This window comes from Silurus aristotelis (assembly GCF_946808225.1).
Source record: "Silurus aristotelis genome assembly, chromosome: 23".
NCBI classification, from domain to species: Eukaryota; Metazoa; Chordata; class Actinopteri; order Siluriformes; family Siluridae; genus Silurus; species Silurus aristotelis.
The window spans coordinates 13,377,782-13,396,911 of record NC_139596.1 but is presented as its reverse complement, the minus strand read 5'-3'; the positions used below and the strand labels follow the sequence as shown (position 1 = coordinate 13,396,911).

The window sequence follows — 19,130 nt, the reverse complement described above, 5'->3', positions numbered from 1 at the left end:
TTTTTGACGATCTGTAAATAGGAAAATGGAAATTACGTTTATAATAAGAATGTTGTGCATTGTTTTATTTAAATATAAAAAAAACCAATTTTAAATAAATTGTCATTTTGTACTACTACTGTCAAGATCATCACACCACTTTCAAAGTCCTTTCAATGTAAAATACAACATTCCAGTATTATATGTTTGACATCATTATTATGATATCTTTAATGGTATGACTACAGTATTCTGCAGTAAGTACACATTTCATCGTGCTCTGCGCAATGACAATAAAGTAAAAGCGATTTTAATCGAATTACCAGTGTCATTTTTGCAGTGTATTTTTTAAATCTCAGAATGGCTAACATTTTGACAAATTCATTGTAGACTGTCACAAAATGGCTTGATAACAGCTCACAGTAGTATGCTTCGTACCATTTACAAAAGTGTTGTTTAATGATTATGGACTTTTGCGTCCTCTGCGTCGGTTCCCTGCTGACTTTGGAAAGGCAATTACTGTGTCAGGTTCACGGCTTTTAATAGCAGGTTTGAATATACTGTAGGTGAAGAAGGTGATTTAATTGAGAGAGAGAGAGAGAGAGAGAGAGAGAGAGAGAGAGAGAGAGAGAGAGAGAGAGAGAGAGAGAGAGAGAATGTGTGTGTGATATTTCCAAAAGATTTTCATCACATTGCGTGATTCTCAGGAGTAATTCTCCTTTGCAAATAAGCTATAAGATATGCCACAATACGCATTGTTCATTGTGATAGAGCAACATAATGTACTATAATAAACACAAAGAATAATGAGATTGGTGGAATATTTTGTGTAAAATGTTTCACCTCGGGCAGTGATTCTGTGTAGAAGATATCTTCCATTTTGCCCCAATACTAAATGTCATATCACAAAAACTTTTAAACATCTGGAAATGGAGAACTTCAATAACCCCAGCAAAAAGACATGCTTTCTCCACAACCCCTTACACATAAATGCAGCTGATTATATACACACCTTTGAACTGAGCAGAAATAAATTACCTCCTTTATTTTTTCATATTTTTCCTGTCCCAGACGACAGAAAAAATGCTTTGCATTCAGTGAACGGGGACATTATCCCTGCACCAGTGAATGCTGTGATTTCTGCTGTGAGTGATTTTGTCATATTTTAATGCATTTTGCATATCTTTCCCATCATTCAGCATTTGCATGCTCAATTGGGGGGAAAAATTATAATAAAATATACTGAGTCACTTTAGGTAGAAAGAAAGCTGCATTAACAACTGAAAAGTGTATCAGACGTCCTGTGTAAGTCCATTCACATGCTCTTTTACTAGGTGTTCTCCTGCAGTAGAGCATGTGGTGTTCATTCTGCTCACGTCCCAGCCGTTCGTGCATTATGGGAATCTATTACTCTTGTTTAGTCACACTCACAGTGTGTACACTTTTATACTTTCATTGACATTGCTCATGTCAGTCTGATCAATTTTTTTCTTTACATCTGCCTCAGAGACATTGTTCATCCCAGACACATAAACAAACCCGAGCTTGTTGAACACCACACATGCCACACATGTGCAGGCTACAGTATGTGTCAATGATCCCACAAGAGAAAATATTTATAGTCCATATATAAACTTTCCATATTCATATACATCATGTTCAAATACTACGGCAAGCGTTTTCCCCACACTAGCACATCACTCAGTCAAATTTGATTAAATTAAGGCAAACAGCATGTGCTTTCTTTACACACACACACACACACACACACACACACACACACACACACACACACACACACACACACACACACAGATCCTTTAACATGCCTGCAACAAGAAAAGAGAGGGTTTAAAGATGAATACATACTGACAGGCTTCGTCCAACAGTGGACAGGGAGAGTGCGATCATCCAGCCAGGGAGCTCCACACCACACACAGACACATACCCCCACACACATACACACACACATTGACTGCTGTTGCTGCTCCGGCTGCTCAGCCTACCTCTGGCTTGCTGTCCTCTATTAGCAGGAGTTCTCTCTCTCTCTCTCTCTCTCTCTCTCTCTCTCTCTCTCTCTCTCTCTCTCTCTCTCTCACTCACACACACACACACACACACACACACACACACACACACACACACACGCACACCCCAGCCACCTAGCAACCAGCTAACAAAGGGAGGTTCTAACTTCTACCACAATATCTAATATGAACGTATGTGCTGATGAGGGGAAGATGTTTAGCCACCTACTTTTCAACAGTCAGTTTGTTTTCTGATCCATCCCAGTTCATTTATTATTTTATTGATCATGTCATAGGGAAGATCTGAGCACCCGGTTTAATCATGTATAGCATCATGACACATATTGAGCCTGGTGACAACCCTCTGATAATTCATCATAACCTCTATAAAGAGGTTATCACTTCCTTTTTTTTTTTATTTCTTACTTTTACAACCATTAATATACAGTATGTTAACCCTGATCAAATATGAGGGTTTAAGTAATGAGTAGAAATACAGTTTATTAAATTGATGAGAAAACCGCAGTTGGAAAGCCGACTTCTGGTCTAGAATGTGTGTGTTTGGATAGGATTCCCCAATCAGTCATTTGATAGGCACTTTACTGTATAGACCACTGTAAATCCCAGTGGTGAAGCTGAATAATGTGAATGTAGGGAAATAGGGGGATGGCTCAAAGAGTAATATAACTCATATTTTACATTCTTCTACCTAACTGTTAGAAATGTCATCTGATGCACCTTTAAAGCCATAGAAAAACAATAATTCTTTTTATTTTCGGTGTCTCTATTCGCAGATATTTTTACAAATTCTCATCACCTCTTTTATAATTGATCAAAAATGCCATTCCCCTTGCTCCCACCCCTCACGCCTTCCATCTCACTCCTCCTTGTTCATCTCTTTCTCTCCCCTTTTTTCACTTAACCCACTCTTACTCATTACTTCCTTTCCTCCTGTACACCCCTGCATGGTCGAATATCAGGCAGTGAGTGTTTTCCATTTCCTGCAGGATAAAAGGTCCTCAACTCCACCAGTGCCAGCAGATTTACTGAAAGCTTTATATTTAGAAAAAAAGCCATTCAGAAAGAGATGAAGGCGACGGAACCAGGGATCAGATAGAAAACCGGAAAAGCTCACGCTCCAAAACTAATCAAAACCGACAGTAGAAGCAAATGGCATCATGCATGTGACATTGCGTACATTTCATATTAAATAAATTATTAACACATTTAATATGCAATCATACACTGTATGGCTGAAGGTTTGTGGACACCTTACCTTCACGTCCATAAGTTTATCTTTCCCAGGGTATTGCCACAAAGTAGGAAGCATACGATTACAAAAGTCTTTATATATTATCACATTACAGTTTCCTTTCAGTAGAACTAAGAGGCTCAAGAGCAATGAAACCGAGCACAAAGTAAGAGTTAAGAAGACATGGAGCTCTGTGCCAAGGTTGGCCCGATAGAATTTGAAGTTCCAACCTCAACCCCATTGAAAACCTTTGGGAAAGACTAAAATGCCGACTGGAAGCATACCAGCTGCTACTTTCAGCAGCAAGCAAGAGGTCGAAGATTCCCCCAAGACATAGGATTCACAAACACATTTAGGACTACAGAGAGCTACATGATTTTTAAAAGCACAACCAGCTAACAGCAGGAAAAAAAAACCCAGTACTTGAAACACACCTTCAGCATCCTTCTTCCTATATACCACATGCCCCTCCTCTGCACATGACTAAACCATTACAATCTAGCCTCCCTCACCTTGTCTCCAAAACGTCCTATATGCGCGGTCTCTCTAATAAACTTGTTTCTAATCCTGTCCATCGTCGTCACTCCCAAAGAAAATCTCAGGATCTTTATCTCTGCCACCTCCAGCTCCACCTCCTGTCTTCTACTCAATGCCACTGTCTCTAAACCATACAACATCACAGGTCTCACCACAGTCCTATAAACTTTCCCTTTCACTCTTGCAGATACCCTTTTATTACAAATCACTCCTGCCACTCTTCTCCGCCCACTCCACCCTGCCTGCACTCTTTTCATCATAGTCAATGGAATCTATGAACCACCACTGCAAACAGAAAAGGGCTCAGATCTAATCCTTGATGCAATCCCACCTCCACCTTGAACCAGAATCATCCTACAGACCACCATCCGATGCTGTCTAGCTACACTGTCCCCTGCCAACACTTTACAGTCTACAATCTCTTTCAGGTTGCATCTCCTGCATAGAAAATAGTTCACCTGTGTGCACCTTAACCCTTCTTCTTAAAATACATATTCACCACTGCCATTTCCATCCTTTTAGCAAAATCTACCAACAGTTGCCCTTCGACATTCCTCTCCTTAAGGCTATACCTACCCATCACCTCCTCATTACATCTGTTCCAATCACCAACATGGCCAAAGAAGTCAGACCCCAATCACCAATCTTTGACTTCTAGGTACACCTTTTACCACTTCATCTAACTCACTCCAGAATGTTTCTTTCTTCTCTATCTCATAACCCACTTGTGGAGCAAAAGCACTGATGACATTTCTCATCACCCTTCTTAACTTCCAGCTTCACATTCATCACCCTATCAGAAACTCTCTTCACCTCCACTAAACTCTTACTGTACTCTTGCCACAGAATCATATCAGCTAACTCTCTCCCTTTACCAGTCACAGTGCCGACATTTAAAGTACCAACCCTAACCTCCACTCTCCTACACTTCTCCATTTCCTGCTGTTTCTGTAGACATTTTCCCCTCTCTCCTTCTCCTCTATTTTACTGTACACTTCTGTATACAGAGACACCACTGCAAAGCATTAAATTTTCAATTTATATATATAGCATTCGCAATTAAGGTAAGGCTCTGCAAGATACAATGTTTTTGGCATGACCATCTAGACTAAGATGATAAAACATTTACAAAGCGACAGAATCTGCTTAAGGTTTAGCATTCCAAATGAATTGTTCCTGGGAAATGTTGTTGTGCTCAGAATGTCATTATGCTACCCTGAGCACTTTCCTGCACATCACAATTAATGAGATTTTAGAGCAGTTATTAATATAATAGGCGAATATTTTAAATTAATTTGCAGGTTTTAGGGGAGAAAATCAAGCGTGCACTACAAGCTTAACTAAATATTTCTGTACAAATTGTTTCGTTATACTATCCATACCGAAATCAGTATGCGTATTTCATCTTGTGTTTGTCACGTGTGACAAGGTGAAATGTTTGAGAGGTTCATCAAGAGAACCTCCCTCTGAGAGCGCATTTTATGTTATTATTATTCACAGTGCCTTGCTATATATTCTAATTAATAGTATTGGCATCCTGCCTGCAAAGCCTAATTCAATTCTGTAAACTAATTATACCGCTGATTTTCAATCATATTGAATAGGTGGGTTCTCTTACAACATTTACATTAGCATATTACATTAGTAAAGGTAGGTAAAGTTACTAATGGTATATATATATATATATATATATATATATATATATATATATATATATATATATATATATATATATATATATATATATATATACATATTAAATAATGGCAATGCTTTGGTAATGGCAGTGCCTTTATATAGATTATATAGAAGACTGATTGCAGCAATGGGATATATTATGGGAAAAAGGCCAGCCGATGGAGCAGTGTGATGCTCTGGGCAATGGTTTGCTGGGAAACCTAGAGCCTTTGTTTGTTTGACACAGAACACTTACCTATACACTGTCATAGCAGTGGCGTTCAATAATGGTAGTGGTCTCTTTCAGAAAAAATATTCTACCTGGCTCACTGAAAATATTGTTCAGGAATTGTTTGGGAATTCCCCAGAGCTCAATCCGTTCGAGCATCTGTGGAATGAATCACACAAACAATTCCAATAAATGGAGACTTCATTTTGCAACCAAGAACAGAATAAGAACCTTGAAAATAGAAAAGCTTAAAAGTTGGAGAATTAGCTTGCGATACCAAGTCATCACAGCGGGCTAGTGAGCCATAACCAGATTCCATCTGTCCACATTGTTACCAGTCCCAGCAGTAAAAAAGACAGAGATTACAGTTCTACTCTACTAATCCCCATGAGTTCATCATATTTATATAACCAGTAATTTTTTAATCAGCTCTGTAGACAGACATGAACAGTTGTCTCCTAGTTCTGTGTGTCTGTAATCTAGTCTATATTAAAAATGAGCTGATGGTCTCTGAGTCATGCAATGCTGATTGTGTGTGTAGCAATGCAGCGCTACATACAGTATATGTACAGATAGGGCAGGTAACTGGAGAAATTTATCTCCCACAAGTAAAATTGTCCATGTGGTAAATAAGAATAGAACAGAGCCATAGGCAACAGACCCAGAGTGAGAGAGAGAGAGAGAAAGAGAGATTGAGAGAGAGAGAGAGAGAGAGAGAGAGAGAGAGAGAGAGAGAGAGAGAGAGAGAGAGAGAGAGAGAAAAAGAGAGAGAGAGATTTGGCTATCGTTATATTCAGGGGTGATTGAATATTGTCAGCTTGTTCAGTAACCTTTCCGATTTCTGCCAATTTCCTGAGGCTAAATCAATTCAAGAAATCTTTGTATACTCAACCCACAAAGGCCATTTCCATACTGAATGTGGCAGTGTTATGCTCAACAGATGTCATAATAATAAATAGACTGAACTTCTTCCTTTACCTCTGCAGGTCCTGCTATCACAAAATTCATGGTAATAGTCAAAGAACCTAAGCCTCTCACTCCTAGACTCGAATTGCAGTTTGATTGATTCTTAGGGTTTCAAATCACATATTAGACACCACAACTGTAACAGTAAGCTGATTAGAATGTTTTTGAGTAGCAAACCAGGAAAGGTAAAGCTCTGGTATCTGGTAGATTGATGTCTTGTGATAAGATAAGCAACATTTATGTATGGCGGTGAATCACTGATGTTTTGGAACTGTTTAGCTTCTACTGTTCTAAAGGCTCTTGTATCTGCTAACTACCAGGATATTTTACCTTAGAACTCTGCCTGCAAGGTGTTTAAGACTTAGTTAGATCATTTAACAATTATTTCAAATATACATCCAAATGAATGCTCTAAAGAGGTACACACAAGTACAGAAAGACAAACTTACACACATTTAAACACCATGCGATACATTATTGAGAAAAGTAATTAGGGTAAAAAGATGTCACATGTCTAATAATTTACTCTAAAATGCTCTGCCAGCATTATCGGGGGAGTTTTATTGACTTATTAAACTCGTGACCCTGAACCCATGACCCTAACATGCAGCAGTGGTAGCAGGCCAATAAAACAGCAGTAAAGAAGCAGTCCCTTTGCTGGCTCAGGTTTCTCTAGTGTTGGTTATCTAGCACTTAACATTGCTGCATATAATATACTACTAAAGCAAAGCTGGAATTCCACACTTTATCCTTATATTAAGCCAATATGCTTCATTCTAGAGCCGAAATAATAAGGGGTACTTAGGCATTGTATTGTATACACAGACACCAACGTTTTTATTTTGACTGGTAACAAGACAACAGCTTAAGAAGTAAAGTCTCTCTGGGCATTGAGTTGGCAGCAACTACACTTAACCTCCTGCTATCTTCTCTGTCACTCTGATCAAGCGCATACTATCACCTCCTGAGAAATATAATTACCTGGGAATGAGGCCAAAGGGATACAAGACTATGTCTGTAAAGAAACAGCAGGAGAAAACAGTGAAGCAGAAGGAGGCAAACAGAAGGAAGACCATGTCCATCTTTTCTGCAATGTGATGAAAATCTTTTGGAAATATCACACACACATTCTCTCTCTCTCTCTCTCTCTCTCTCTCTCTCTCTCTCTCTCTCTCTCTCTCTCTCTCTCTCTCTCTCTCTCTTTTTCTCTCTCTCTCATACACACACACACACACACACACACACACACACACACACACACACACACACACACCCTTACACGCTTAGAAAAGCTTAGTATGTAGTCTTCATCAAAAACATATACTAAAAGTACCCTGAAGCTAGAATCCTGTCAGAGACATGTTACAGAAGAAATACAGCAACATAAATATTGTAGAAGCCCATTTTTTAAACAGACATTTACTCAACTTTTTGACAAATGGCTGACAGTTCATTCAACCATTTGGGTACCAGTACAGAGAATAGTCTTGCATGCTGTCATTATATCTTGAGAGATGGTGAAACAAAACATGTGTTTTAAATTCACTACTGCCATGTAGTTGCATTTCTAAAGGGTTTGGTGTTATGCAGGTTGGAAGCCAAGAGTGATATAATGGGTTTTCTAGTTCAAAATAAAAATGGGCTGACCAAGCACGTCAATGGGATCCTAGGCCAGAAACGTAACATTTATTTATTCTTAACATTCATTTATTTCATTATGGGGAGAAATATTTTCGTTGTCCAGAACTATGCCAAGTTTAAGTGCTTTGGATTTAGACTGTTATTAATATCAACAATTTAATACAGTGGCTCAAGATCACAGGTTGTATTTAATCGCCTATTAATGCACACCTCAAAAATGATGGGACTGTAATCAATGGACATTCGGTGCCCTTTTAAATCTGGTTCCTCTTAAGGTTTCCTCCCTATGCCATCTCAGGGAGTTTTCCTTGCCACAGCTGCCACGGGCTCGTTTATTGGGGGACTGATTATATGGAACTTATACATTCTTTTATAACCACGTTATCTCTGTAAAGCTGCTTTGAGACAATGTCGATTGTTAAAAGCGCTATACAAATAAAAATGAATTGAATTGAATTGAATTGAACTGACAAATGATGAAAGATTCTGTCAGAAAAATGCATCTCCATTATTATACAGCAGCCCAGTCCTCCTGAGCTTTGGTCTCAGTTCACGAGCAGCCTGACATGCTGAGAGATAAATTAAACTATGAGTATTTAAGGGAAGAAAGGAAAAATACAAGTTAAGTGTCATCAGCATATAAAATACCATTGTCTGAGAGAAATAGTCTGAAGCAATGTGAAGAGATGCCAGTGTACAGATAAAGGGATTGCTGGATCAGGGAAGCTGCAGAATGTTTTTCTTATAGAAGAATGTCTTGGCAGCATCAAAAAGAACTTCAATAGATAAAAGAGAAAATCTAAATCAAGGGGTTTCTGACAGAATAATTAAATGTTACATAAGAATGTGGACATCCATCTCTAAATTCACACCAATTTCACAAGTGGGAATTTAACAAGTTGTTGCATATTGAAGAATATCCAGCATCTTCATAAAATCCTGCAATCCTGCAAAGAGAAGCATGAGTATACCTCTAATCTGTCAAACAAAATACCCATTAGTGTCCAAACGATAAGCTTTCCCTTCCAGTTTAAGGTTCCAGTTTATCAACAGTATCAACAGATCCATCCATCCATCCATCCATCTTCTCCCGCTTATCCGATGCCGGGTCGCGGGGGCAGCAGTCTAAGCAAAGATGCCCAGACTTCCCTCTCCCTAGACACTTCTTCCAGCTCTTCCGGGGGGACACCAAGGCGTTCCCAGGCCAGCCGGGAGACATAGTCTCTCCAGCGTGTCCTAGGTCTTCCCCGGGGTCTCCTCCCAGTGGGACGCGCCCGGAACACCTTCCCAGGAAGGCGTCCAGGAGGCATCCGGAACAGATGCCCGAGCCACCTCAGCTGACCCCTCTCGATGTGGAGGAGCAGCGGATCTACTCCGAGCTCCTCCCGAGTGACTAAGCTTCTCACCCTATCTCTAAGGGATCGCCCAGCCACCCTGCGGAGGAAGCACATTTCGGCCGCCTGTATCCGGGATCTTGTCCTTTCGGTCATGACCCAGAGCTCATGACCATAGGTGAGAGTAGGAACGTAGATTGACCGGTAAATCGAAAGTTTCGCCTTGCGGCTCAGCTCCTTCTTCACCACGACAGACCGGTACATCGACCGCATTACTGCAGAAGCTGCACCGATCCGTCTGTCAATCTCCCGTTCCACCCTTCCCTCACTCGTGAACAAAACCCCAAGATACTTAAACTCCTCCACTTGCGGCAGGAACTCCCCACCAACCTGAAGTGGGCAAGCCACCCTTTTCCGACTGAGGACCATGGCCTCGGATTTGGAGGTGCTGATTCTCATCCCAGCCGCTTCACACTCGGCTGCAAACCGTCCCAGTGCATGCTGAAGGTCCTGGTCTGATGAAGCCAACACGACAACATCATCTGCAAAGAGCAAAGACGAAATCGTGTCGTCACCAAACCGGACACCCTCCGACCCCTGGCTGCGCCTAGAAATTCTGTCCATAAAAATTATGAACAGAACCGGTGACAAAGGGCAGCCCTGCCGGAGTCCAACATGCACCGGGAACAAGTCTGACTTACTGCCGGCAATGCGAACCAAGCTCCTGCTTCGGTCATACAGGGACCGGACAGCCCTTAGTAAAGGGCCCCCGACCCCATACTCCCGGAGCACCCTCCACAGGCCGCCGCGAGGGACACAGTCGAATGCCTTTTCCAAATCCACAAAGCACATGTGGACTGGTTGGGCAAACTCCCATGAACCCTCCAGCACCCTGTAGAGGGTATAGAGCTGGTCCAGTGTTCCACGGCCTGGACGAAAACCACATTGTTCCTCCTGAATCCGAGGTTCTACTATCGGCCGTATTCTCCTCTCCAGTACCCTGGCATAGACTTTCCCAGGTAGGCTGAGAAGTGTGATCCCCCTATAGTTGGAACACACCCTCCGGTCCCCCTTCTTAAAAAGAGGGACCACCACCCCGGTCTGCCATTCCAGAGGCACTGTCCCCGACCGCCACGCGATGCTGCAGAGGCGTGTCAGCCAAGACAGCCCCACAACATCCAGAGACTTGAGGTACTCAGGGCGGATCTCATCCACCCCCGGTGCCCTGCCACCGAGGAGTTTCTTTACTACCTCGGTGACTTCAGCTTGGGTGATGGACGAGTCCGCCTCTGAGCCCTTAGCCTCTGCTTCCTCAATGGAAGACGTGACGGCGGGATTGAGGAGATCCTCGAAGTATTCCTTCCACCGTCCAACGACATCCCCAGTTGAGGTCAACAGCTCCCCACCTCTACTGTAAACAGCATTGGTGGGGCACTGCTTTCCCCTCCTGAGGCGCCGGACGGTTTGCCAGAATCTCTTCGAGGCCAGCCGATAGTCCTTCTCCATGGCCTCACCGAGCTCCTCCCAGGCCCGAGTTTTTGCCTCGATAACCACCCGGGCTGCAGTTCGCTTGGCCTGCCGGTACCCGTCAGCTGCCTCAGGAGTCCCACAAGCCAACCAGGCCAGGTAGGACTCCTTCTTCAGCTTGACGGCATCCCTTACTTCCGGTTTCCACCACCGGGTTCGGGGATTGCCGCCTCGACAGGCACCGGAGACCTTACTGCCACAGCTCCGAGCGGCCGCTTCGACAATGGAGGTGGAGAACATGGTCCACTCGGACTCAATATCTCCGGCCTCCCTCGGGATCTGGTCAAAGCTCTGCCGGAGGTGGGAGTTGAAGATCTCTCTGACAGGAGGCTCGGCCAAACGTTCCCAGCAGACCCTCACAGTACGCTTGGGTCTGCCGAGTCTGTCCAGCTTCCTCCCCCGCCATCGGATCCAACTCACCACCAGGTGGTGATCAGTTGACAGCTCCGCCCCTCTCTTTACCCGAGTGTCCAAGACATACGGCCGCAGGTCAGATGAAACGACCACAAAGTCGATCATCGACCTGCGGCCTAGGGTGTCCTGGTGCCACGTGTACTGATGGACACCCTTATGCTTGAACATGGTGTTCGTTATGGACAAACTGTAACTAGCACAGAAGTCCAATAACTGAACACCGCTCGGGTTCAGATCAGGGGGGCCGTTCCTCCCAATCACGCCCCTCCAGGTGTCACTGTCGCTGCCCACGTGTGCATTGAAGTCTCCTAGTAGAACGACGGAGTCCCCAGTCGGAGCACTGTCCAGCACCCCTCCCAGAGACCCCAAGAAGGCCGGGTACTCTATACTGCCGTTTGGCCCGTAGGCACACACGACAGTGAGAGACCTATCCCCGACCCGTAGGCGCAGGGAAACGACCCTCTCGTTCACCGGGGTAAACTCCAACACATGGCGGCTGAGCTGGGGGGCTATAAGCAAACCCACACCAGCCCGACGCCTTTCACCATGGGCAGCTCCAGAGTTGTAAAGAGTCCATCCTCTCTCGAGGAGTGTGGTTCCAGAGCCCAGGCCGTGCGTAGAGGTGATCCCGACTATCTCTAGTCGGAACCTCTCAACCTCACGCACAATCTCAGGCTCCTTCCCCGCCAGCGAGGTGACATTCCACGTCCCTAGAGCTAGCTTCCGTGTCCAGGGATCGGGTTGTCGAGGCCTCCACCTTCGACTGCTGCCCGATCCTCTTAGCACCGGCCCCTTACGGTCCCTCCTGCAGGTGGTGAGCCCACTGGAAGGCGGCCCCACGTCGCTCCTTCGGGCTGAGCCCGGCCGGACCCTGTGGGGGAAGGCCCGGCCACCAGGCGCTCGCATACGAGCCCCAACCCCGGGCCTGGCTCCAGGGTGGGGCCCCGGCTGCGCCATACCGGGCGACGTCACGGTCCCTGATGTAGTATCTCTCATAAGGGGTTTTGAACCGCTCTTAGTCTGACCCGTCGCCCAGGACCTGTTTGCCTTGGGAGACCCTACCAGGGGCATATAGCCCCGGACAACATAGCTCCTAGGGTCATTCGAGTACTCAAACCCCTCCACCACGTTAAGGTGGCAGTTCAAGGAGAGGCAGTATCAACAGATACATTGAAAATAATATATATTTTTTAATATTCTATATGTTAACAGTATTTAAAAATAAATTACTATTTTGAAAAACAGGGTAACACTGACATGCAAATTACATAAACAGCTTGTGAACATTTAGCATTAGATCATGACTGAAATGCAAACCCTATTTGAGGGCTGCTGCTTTTGTTTCAATTATAAAACAATACACATTATTTAAATATGAAATGAAAAAATGATCAGAACTGAAGCTTTTCAGAAATAATAATGTATAACAGTATGACAAATTATCACAGAATCGTCTGGTTTGGAAAAGATCAATGTTTTTGTCAGTATTCAAAACCAACTTTTTTAAATGAAATCAAATTTTATTTGCCACATACACATTCATACAGAGTATATGTATGTTGTGAAATTCTTTTTACGACTGTCCAAAACTGAAGAAATGTATATAGGAATAGAAATGGATTATAAAAAAATTTATATAAAAAATATAAAGTAAAAATTGTGAAGTATAAAATATAATATATATATACACACACACACACACACACACACACACACACAGTAATCCCCATCACGGAATCGCATTTGCCACATCGGGGATAGCACAATGACATTTTTTTATGTTTAAATAAGGAAATTTATTCATAAAATTCTAATTATTAATTATAAAATGAAGTAAAATGTTAATACAATACAGTACTGTATACATAAAACAGCATTTTTGGGTTGGCGTCCGTTTAGTGCGTTTTTTGGTTTATAAACAGGGGATTAGTGTATATATGAATTTATAAGTAAAAAAATATTTTTACAAGTTGTGTAACAACAGCATCACATCAACATTAACCAATAGCATAATGGTGTACCAGTTAATCCTTAGGTCTCAGCATAAACATTCTGTCATTTAATGGGGAAGGTACAGAAGCTTAGAGATTGAGGGATTAGAAGGTTTGAAGGTCATGAGTTCAAATCCCAGGCACACTAAGCTGCCACTCCTGGCCCCCTGAGCAAGGCCCTTAACCCCATAACTGCTCAATTGTATAAATGAGATAAATGAAAGTCGCTCTGGATAAGGGCATCTGCCCATCTGCTATAAATGTAATCAGGTGAGGAAGGATGCAAGTGCAAATCATTTAAATTTTAGCGCAAATATAAAAAAGGAAACAAAGACAAGAAAACAAAACACTAACTGACTTTAAATATAGACAATAAAATCATAACCTGAACTTCATCAAAACAATGACATCTGTCAGAATCATGGCAAAAACCTACATTAACCATCAGTCTTCTGCATGCCACATGTATGTAAATGTTCACTCACACCTGATTAATGTTCCTCTGTTAATGATGTCAGGGTCATGTTTTTCATGTTCAGGTTATTGTTTTCATGTTTCGGTTTCATTTAATTTAGTGTTTTGTTTATATCGTGTATATTTGCAAGGTAATTCAATTTATCTACACTTGCATCTGCATTCCGCTCATATTTACATGACACACACATGTAAGAGGATTGGTGTGTTTAAATTGTCCAATGGTGTGAACATGTGTGCATAGCATTCTGTAATCTATTGGTGTCCGAAACTCATATACATACTCCTCTCTCATATATTATCTCCACAAGAGTTTAGGCATTAAAAGTGTTTTTAAGCCTCTGCTTCATCCTGATAAGAAGAACAAGTCTGTCCCTATGTTCTACTGACAATATGACAGGAGAAACACACAACACAAACATGGAAAACTCAATCTGTTTTGTTGAGATTTAGCTGAGCGAGACAGCACATGGCTCATTTGATTCAAATCATTACACTGTAAATAAACATCTGTTGCGTTTAATTTTTCATCTTTTTAATTTTGTTAATTAATCGCGTGTTAATAAAACCAGTGAAAACGAAATTACGAATGAAAAATGTTGTTACCTAATGAATGTATCCAGGCTGAACATCCACCATATAAAACACAAGCAAAGAAAAGATGATCAGGAAAGTCTCTGTTCTTAGTCATGTTTACATTACTGACTTCCTCTGTCTCATTCATGTTAACCCCAAACTTCTTGTTGCCTTCTGCCTTGCTCATGGTTTGCTTCGTAAAACTAGTCTACATCTGTGGTGTGTGAGAGCCAGGAAATGATACACTAGTGGTAGATTGAAAAAGCTGCACAATGACAGAAAATGGGTTGATTGGCTGAAAATAATGCAATAAGAAGGAAAAAAAATATTGATCATGTCACCAAATAGAATAAAACTAAAGTAACGAGCCTGTTTTGAAAATGTAAGAAGTCTAAAGTTCAGATATTTGTGTAAAATTGTAATGAGTAAAAGTGAAGAGTTGTCCGAAAATAAATAATGAAGTAAAGTACTGATACCAGAAAAATCTATTTAAGTACAGTAACGAAGTATTTGTACTTCATTACTTCTCTCTTACTATCTTTGCCATATAGTATGTTTATAAGCCCAGATGTAAGCTTTTTTCTATATACTATACTTCCTGAATTGATACACACATCTCTTTTGCATAAATATCTATCACAAGTAATGTTATAGAATTTTAAAATCAGAAGAAAAAAATTGCTTTATGATTCCATTATGAAACACACCAACATACAGACTGCCTAAAAAAAACTTTTTTGCCAGAATTTAACAAAAGTGACACCCAGTGGGGTTTTCCAGACTACCACACACACACACACACACACACACACACACACACACACACACACACACATACACACACACACACACCCCATATCTTCTATTTTTACTAGAAGGGAGTGTTAACTTATAGGGAAATAAAAATAAAATGAAAACTTTAAATACATAAAGATTGAGTAACAGCATACAACAGTTTTGCTCCAGTATTACTGGACAGCATTGCATTATACTGTATGTGAAACAATCTACCTCTAATTGAATCTAAATCTACTTCCTCATAGCAGTCACGACTGCATGCTATATGCGTATTTATAGAGCAGAGCAGATCACAGCGCAATAACCCGCTTCTTTTCACAGGAGTAAATCACAGAACACTCTCAAGGTTTGCTATGACTCATAGTTACTCTTAGACACTGAAGAGAGATGCAGAAGAGAGGAGCATCTCAGTTAATCATCCTGTAGCAATTCAGGGAAAAAAAGCTATTCAGAAAAAAACACTTTAAACTAATACTGAATAATATGGTTTGGAACATACAATTTGTCCAAAGTGAGTAAAAATGGAACGCCATAGTACACAGTACACCCAAAACACCCATTACAAGAACCTAAATAAATATTTCCCAACAGAAAACACTGGATTTTTGCAAATTTGTGATGCAATCTTTTTGTAAATAAGTTCTTTAAAATCATGACCCACTGCAAAAACAGCATCACTATCCTAAAATCATCCAAAAACTTTAGGACACATACAAGTCACACAAATATGACATCATAACACCTTTTTCATTATTCACAATGGAATTCATTAAATTTGCACACTTTGCATTTCGCTCTCATTTCAGCAACAAGGAGTCAGCAATACTCTCTGAAATCACTCAGCGGTGAACATTATCACTTCAGGGGAAAAGATGGGAGGAAGAGATGATGCTAGAGGAACAGATGGAGGACGCACGCTGAGTCAGGAAACGTGACTAGACACAGTGCCATCACGCTTTCATCTGCCATGTGTGTTATGTCCATAGAGTTGACTCATTCTCTCGTTCTCACACACACACACACACACACACACACACACACACACACACACACACACACATCCCCCTTGTCTATCAGTCTGTAAGCTGATTTTATTATAATGTGTGTTTATTTACTGTTGTGATTTGACAGGGAAAATGGGACGTTTATTATCTTTCTCAGAGGCCTTATTCTATCTGTTGTCTCTGGATTTTAAGAGAGAGAGAGAGTGTGTGTGTGTGTGTGTGTGTGTGTGTGTGTGTGTGTGTGTGTGTGTGTGTGTGTGTGTGTGTGTGTGTGTGTGTGTGTGTGTGTGTGTGTGTATGTCTGTGTATGTCTGTGTCTGTGTCTGTGTGTGCTTATGGTATATGTTATCCAATTGTTTTTACTTATAGTTCAATATTGCTGCCGGTTTCATAATCATTCTGCAAGAAGAATAAGAAAAACCAGCTTAGTCACCCTTAAATTATTGTGTTGACTCATAATAAGACCTTGTAATATTGCCTTCTCCTTTGGCTCTTTCTTATAAAAAACTCTCAGATTTAACATCATATCTGCTTCAAGGTATGTGGGAATGACGTACCCCAGAGTCACAGAGTGAAAAGAATGAAAGAAAGAATGAAAAATATAATAAAATGCATATACAGAAAGACCAAACTCATCCTAGCGTAATGATAAGACTAAGAATAACGCAAACTGAAGAAATTTAATTAAAACTGCCCGTCGATGTGTGTTAGAATGGCTAATTTATAACTTGCATAAATATTTATAAAGCAGTAATGACCTAGCATGTCATTTAGCATGTATTTTTTTAACTATTAAATATAACCTGTGCTGATTAAAAAACTGATTAATAAACCAAGTTAAAATGAACCGTTAAATTATCGATCATTCAGTGAAATCCGATAAATAGGCATGAATATGCAAGCTGGAAATGGCCTTGCATCCTTCTATCATCCCTCACTTCTTTACTCACCCCACACTGCACCGATCCTCAACCACCATTTTTCCGAGTAGAAGAAAGACTTGCTGCCAGACTTGTTGCTATTCTGGCACCAAGGTTGATGTCTGAACAGCTGAGTTTCTAGATCTTCAAGTGATCTTCAAGTCCTACCACTTGACGGTCTTAAATTAACACTTGTTTATTGAAAAAGAAAACTTGCTTTCTAACTATTTTCTCCCCCAACAATGTTTTTCACTAATGGTGTTCCTAGTCTGTGTCCCGATGACCCAGCATTAGAACATATTTATTGACTGAGGCGACAAAGTCACTCTGGATAAGAGCATCTGCCAAGTGGCATAATTGTAAATATGTTACTGGATGCATGTAGTGTATTGTGAAAGGCAGGAGGCGGTGCCATGTTGGGTTAATGCAGTTATGTCTAGACCAGGGGTCTTCTACGCTTTTCAGGTCAAGGACCCTTTAGGCAATAGAGACATGGGGCAGGGACCCCTGAAACAAAATGTGTGAAACATAGCCACTGATATTAATAGAAACCAATGATATTATGGTAGTTATATAGTGTTATAATTATAATTAAAATTATAGTAGTTATATAGTGATAATTAGAACCGTGTTGTTGTGCATGCATTATTGTATATTTTTTTTATTTATATATTTTCTAATCTTTAACAACAAATTGTGTATCAAAACAAACTAGATTTTGCATATAACTTTAAAAAAAAAGTTGTTCACAGTTGTCTTTTATTTCACACATTTTCCTTTTACTGTCAGGTGGATTATTATACATTTACATGAACTTCAGTATTAAGTTGATCAGAATTTAACATAAAACGTCACTGTCAGGTGGACAGATATACAGTACATTGAAATGAACAACAACTTTAAGTGTAATAGAACTTTAATGTAATAATTATAAATATTTTTATCGTTGATGCGATTTAATAAGACCCCCTAGAATGTGGTGTATAAAATGATAGAGTAGATTAAACCAGGGTGTCAAAGTATTGTGAAATGTTTAGTCTCATTTGAAGAAAATATAAATATTCTATTTAATATCTATCCCTCTATTATTTAGGTGCTAATTTGCTGATTGGAAGGTCTGGGTTTAAGCCCATGGTATCGCCAAGCTGCCACTTTTAGGGCCCCTGAACAAGGCCCCTTAACCCTCCGTGCACCAGGAAGAAAGAATTTCACTGTGCTGAAAAGTACATGTGACAAGTATAAAGCACATTTCCTTTTTTTTTACCTTTCTTAACGTTCTCCATCCACAGCTGGATTAACCCAAGCTCCCATTATGCCACACCATCACCAATTCAAGCAATATGTCTGATCATATAATTTATTTGTGATTACACTTTCTGAATAAGAATACATTCTCTGCATGCTTGACCTTTTCCAAAGAGACAAATTTAGAGTTTCTATTACTGAGAGAACTGCTGACATACAGCTCGAGAATGAGATGAGTGTGAGAGAAGGGCTCTTGGTTATATAGGTCACTGTGACAGTTGGTTCAATCACACAGTGCAGTGAGAATGTCACAAATAGCCCGCACCTGCTGTGCGGGGCTTCACATGCGTTTTTGTCTCATCACAGGCAAGAAGCTAATAGATGATTTGCATAACCCTGTACATTAGTCATAACTCTGGAGAGATTTCTCTCCATCTCTCCGTCCCAGTTCTTTCCAACTCCACAAAAAAAGAGAGATTTATTTATTTGAGGCTGGGTTTTTTTTTTCAGTTTTTGGCCTAATTTTGCTCTCAGATGTC

General features: G+C 40.9%; 1 protein-coding gene across 5 annotated transcripts in view; it reads right to left on the bottom strand.

The window, feature by feature from the left end:
* mctp1a (multiple C2 domains, transmembrane 1a) overlaps window positions 1-19,130 on the bottom strand; it is a 151,574-nt gene that overhangs the window by 107,507 nt on the left and 24,937 nt on the right. The window contains exon 1 of one of the 5 annotated variants that reach the window (XM_083527620.1): window positions 1,849-2,013. The exons of the other annotated variants lie outside the window; for them this stretch is intronic. Within the exon in view, the coding sequence (XP_083383746.1) occupies window positions 1,849-1,890 (42 nt within the window). The 5' untranslated portion in view covers window positions 1,891-2,013. Of the gene's footprint in view, window positions 1-1,848; window positions 2,014-19,130 lie in introns of those variants that run through there. 5 annotated transcript variants of the gene reach the window in all.